General features: G+C 38.4%; 1 protein-coding gene across 1 annotated transcript in view; it reads right to left on the bottom strand.

Annotated features, from left to right (window-relative positions):
• SLC9A8 (solute carrier family 9, subfamily A (NHE8, cation proton antiporter 8), member 8) overlaps positions 1 to 5,331 on the bottom strand; it is a 53,189-nt gene that overhangs the window by 20,823 nt on the left and 27,035 nt on the right. The window contains exon 3 of the mRNA XM_009326844.1: positions 4,716 to 4,796. Coding sequence (XP_009325119.1) covers positions 4,716 to 4,796 — 81 coding nt within the window. The remainder of the gene's footprint in view (positions 1 to 4,715; positions 4,797 to 5,331) is intronic.

Genomic DNA, 5,331 nt, shown 5'->3' with positions numbered 1-5,331 from the left:
GGGATATCCAAATACTGAACACGCATATTGACAGTGCTGTGTTCATTGGTTCATAAAGGCAACAGGTTTAACTACTCAAAAACGCTTCTCATCTAAGCTGCATTCAAATAAAATTCCACCTTTGTTGCTACAGAATCAGGAAGTTATTTAGGTATCTGTGCGATAGCACAAAATCTTCATGTCACTTCAACGCTATTTGCACAGCTTAAGTGAAATCAGTCTTCTCCACAGAAGTGAATTTTGTCTCATTGAAATCATAGCACTTACTGGCAATGAAGCAGGCAACAAATTCTGATCAGGGTGGAGATGCTGTCAGAACTATTTGCCAGATGAATTACACATCTTTTAAGTCATGTAGAAAAACTAATTTAAGTATAAAAGAATTTTATCAAGGGTGCTGCAACCTCAACGGTTAAACGTTATCGTGCTCTTTCCTCCTATACATCTTCAAACAGATAAGACAGAAAACTCCAAACTAACAAGATTTCTTCTGGAACTCATGAAGATAATTCATGAGCTGTCATTAATTGCTTTCAAGGAGTTATGAGGAATTTGTCTTTAGTCAGATTCCAGATCTGTGTTTCTTCACAGTTGTGTTTTATTATTTACAGAATGGAGACTTCATAGTCAAACACTGGGATGTAGAATTGAAATACACTGAATGAAAGGTAAAAACTGGCTGAGAAGCTTAAAGCAAGCTTTCCTGTAACTCATGTGTTTTTATTCTCTCATGCTGTAGCTATCAAAAGAGCATCACATGGATTACTCCTGATGGATGTGTCATCCACACAAAGCCATGAGGCTTAAGCCTTCTTTCATACAAAAATATGTGAAGGCATTGGTCCCAGAGGATAGAAATAATAGTTCCATGAAATGGTTTATATGGAAAGGAAGAGCAAAACATTAATGAAGGAACATCAAAGGTCTGCTGTTCTTTGAAGGAGGACATAATGCAGATACAGCCACTCACATGCCATATAAACACAGGTCTCAGTACTAACAGTCAGGCTTTCCATTCTGGGATGGAAGCTGTGTCAGAAGCCAAGGACCAGAACATTTCTGATTTTTGCAGAGCAGCAACACTGCCTTCAGTGGGTACAGGCAGTACACGTATCACTTAACAGTAAGTTTATGGGGGGAAAAAACAAACCACAACAACCAGAGCCTATACATCTGAAGGCACAGACTTCAGGAAGTGTACTTCCTCAACAAACTTTCAGTATCTTATTAGTATTGAGAGCCCTCACATAAAACTACGTTTAGAGGGGATTTAAAAGAAAAGAGAATCCCTTAACTCACTTCTGCTGAAATGGAAGGGCTCCAGCACAACTTGTGAAATTGGACCCCTGTGAGTAGGCCAACCATAGCCTGTGGGCTACGAGCTGGGCATCCCTATCCTATGAGCTTAAGTAAAAGGCTGGTCTCAATCTCTGTTTTTAGAGGGAGAGTTAATCACAAGCTGACCCTAACAACAGCGTCACGGTCAGATGAGGTCCTTTCATGACATCAAAAGTTAAATGAACAACAATATAAATGTAAGGCAATAGCAGAGGTTAAGGGAAAAGGATGAGCCTGAATCATACAACTTACACCTTTATATAGCACAAGTTACTTCCAGCTGCATATTACACACAGGAGTACTACCAAACTAAGATTATGCTAAGCAAAGTCATGAAAGAGAGCAGCACAAATAATGCATTGCCAAGAGGGTTTAATAGCAGCAGAATCAAATTTTGTGGGACAGATTTTTAAAACACATCTTTACAAACTACTCTTCTTTTATTACTAGAATAATGAATGCAGTTTTTGTTCAGCTGGTTCCATCTATTAAATCAGATAGATCAGTTTTGTCAAGGGGCTAAATGGAAAGCTAAGTCTGTAAGAGTTAATCTAAGCCTCATTCTTTTGAAAATCTTATAGGAATTTTCTTATTACAACCAACCTTTATTTTTCCTGAGAACATGTTAAAACTCAGTAACAAATCAAAGAGAAAAACTTTCCTGGCAACTATTTTTACCAATAAAATTCCAGTAACTTTTAAGGATGAAGATCAAAATCCAGCCTTAGAGTATGCGCTCCCGCCCTTTCCACCAGGAGACTAACATGCCTTAGAAATTATAAAACAGAAGCTTCTCAGCAGCTTAGACAATGGGAGGAAAAACAGCCATGAAAATCATACTTATCTTCTCTGCTGCCATTTTTATTAGCCTTCAATAACTGCCTGAGAAGATTTGCTTAACTTACAAGTCAAAATAGGACACACCTCACTTCTGGCACTACTAGCAAAACTGAATACTTGAAACTCAAGCTGTGCTCTTGCAGCTGTGTAGATCATTACCAGTAACAGACGTTCACTGACCAGCAATTAGCTGGCAATTCCAATGATTATACAGATGCCGTGTCCTGTCAACAGAGCTGACAGTAGTTTAAATATGACTGAGTCAATAAACTAAATAAATAAGGCTTAAGCGACACAGGACATCTGTTAGCTGGGTTGCCACCTGGTGTAACACTCTCTTGACTTAGTGGAATTGCATTTGCTGGTATCATCTTGTCTGGTTTGGGAGACAGACTACAGCTATGCTGTGGTTCACACCGAAAACTGAACTGTGCAAGTTTCCTATATGCCCTCTATGTGAAAATACAAGAGATGAAATGCTGCTCCTTCTTACCCATCTTGAGTAGCAGTGACAGCCCCAGCACGAAAACTTACCAGTTTCATGAACAAGCTTTTGTTGGGACTGACAGGAGCACAGAACATACCAGCACAGCTAAAATCCTTGTCCTGCTGCTGAGATGCCAAGAACAAGAAGCAGAAAGAGAACGATATCCTTGCCTCTGCTGCTCTCTGCAAAGCTCAGCAGGAGCAGTGATGCAAGCTTGCCTAACGCCTCAGCTCAGCACTGCCCAGTAGTTGGCTAGGGGCAGAATATAAGGAATGGTAGTAAAGAAAATCCAGAACTATGCCAGTGAGAGCAATCAATATACTGCTGCATTTTAAATTGGGGATTATGCTTTAATTTAGATTAGCTATTTAATAACAATGGTAACTAACCTGATTAGAAGCCAAATTAACACCTGTCACCTGCATTTTTGTGTACAAAGAGGAATGATACTGAAGGGATAGTGATGTCCTTTTGGAACCTTTCAAGACACTGGCAGACATACCACAGAAGACACCTGTCCACAGCAATAATGTAAGAAGGAAAGGAAAGAGAAGTGTGTCAATAGTGAATCAAACACTGCATGGTTCCTATGGGGATGACAAAGTAAGTCAGGATGATCTGCAGCAGCTCTCATCTTTCTATGTCATACTATGCGAGACAGAAGCATAAACGCACGGAAGTCTGATGGATGCTGCTCCTATAAAGATGAGGTGTGCGTGCAATACCCAGGAAATCCATACCAGCACTGTGACAGATTTTTTACAGGTCAATTTTTTTTTCAGCTGCACAGAAATATCAAAACTCAAATAGGGCCTTGCAAGTGAATGTCTCTTTAAGCTTCAATACCTTCTACTATGCTAGTAATGTGATGTGGTCTCCATCAAATAGAGTTATCTAAAAATTCAGGGAGTCACGCCTGCAGGAAAATATGTTTTTCTTTCTGCTAAGTAACAGCTCTAAGATCTTCTCAATCTAGCACCCAAGATGCAAGAAGATTCCTGTTTTCCAGAAAGCATAAGGTACTGACAAGCACCAGAAAGCTTATTTCCTCCCCTTGAGAAATTGTGTGAAAATACAGTTGAGAAATATGAGAGAAGAAGGTACCAGAGAGTACAGCAGGCAAAGTCCAGGAGAAACACAAAAATCTACCTGCTCAACAAATATTACACTCCTCCACACTACATTAGAATTGCATAGCTAAGCATCTTCCTCTTTTTGTTGTATTTTTAGAACGGCTGTCAGTGAAAGTGTCACTAGTAATAGGAGCACAAATATCACAGATTCTTGTAAACAAATTACAGAGACAGCTGAAAAACTGTTGCTGGGATTAGTTAGACCAGGTCATTTAAACATTATGTTAGACAGTATGTAGAGAAAATAATAAGTGTTTTTGGCCTGATCTCCTCCTCATTTACACATTTATAAATCAGGAGCAACAGCATACAAATAAATGAAATTACCTAAACATAAAAATACAACCTTAGGAATACTCCAATTTTAATTCAAATTAAGTAAGCACTTGATCTTCATTAAGGGTGACATTCTTATAGCTCAAGTCATAGGAAGAGCTCTTGTCATGGTACTGCAGGGATAGTTAAGTATCTGGCAGTCCAGGCAAGTTTTCAGGATACAATTACAGTCCCCAGCTAAAAAATTAAAATCACATATACAGACATAATTCTACCAAAACTCATACAAACACATGTACCACTTCAAAGGGAAGGCCAGAGTCTCACTGCCAGGGAGCGCTGCAGTTTCTTGTCCTACAGTACAGATGCAAAAATAGAGGAAGCTGCCAAGGTACTTAGGTAGTGACATCCCTATAGCGCCTATATGTGTCATTTTACTGGGCCAGTCTCTGCACATATGCTCATCTTCTGATTTCTTCCATGAATTTAATTCTACGAATTTGTTGTTTTCTTCACTGCATCCGGTTTGCTGCATCTTTCTAGCGATAGTTAACACACAACAGAGCATAATTCCAAGTACAGACTACTGAGAGTCCCTGAATTAACACAAATTCAATACAAAAATTTCATGGTTACTCACCTAAAGAAACAACAGCCACACTCTCTGGTAAAAAATGAAGTCGATATTTTATCAGTAAATGCACCAATATGATGCAGATAGCTGTGAAGGAAAAAAATAAATTGTAGATTTAGAAGTGTTAGAGAATAAAATACACTTTTAAGTAGTATTTCTAAAATACATGCAGCAAAAGTTCTCTTAATGATTTAGTAGAAATCCACTAATGCAAGTAACCAAATTTTAGTTCAAACCTAATTCTCACTGAAGTATGCCAATGGATCTGCAAATGACAGAAAATAACTAATGCACATTTTAGGACTTAAAATTATCTTCTAAAAATACCAGTATTGCTACTTTTAGAGCCTGATTCAGCTTACAAGAAAACCTTCTCTGAGCGGTAGCTGTAAAAAATGTCAGTTATACAGAATACACTGTTTTAATAACGTTTTTGGTAAACATTTCGTATTTTTTAAACAAAACATAGATGTACACATGGCCTCAATTAAAATTTCAGAACTACATACTTTCACGTGTAAGCCCCTCTGAGCAGATGGGCTTTACCCAAATGGATAATCACAGAATCAGAAAAATTTACATTGGAAGGAATCTCTCGGGGTCATCTAGTCCAACTTCCTGC

Source organism: Pygoscelis adeliae, unplaced genomic scaffold (assembly GCF_000699105.1).
Source record: "Pygoscelis adeliae isolate BGI_AS28 unplaced genomic scaffold, ASM69910v1 Scaffold286, whole genome shotgun sequence".
Lineage (NCBI taxonomy): Eukaryota > Metazoa > Chordata > Aves > Sphenisciformes > Spheniscidae > Pygoscelis > Pygoscelis adeliae.
The sequence above is the reverse complement of the archived record's forward strand: the minus strand, read 5'-3'. Positions and strand labels throughout refer to the sequence as shown.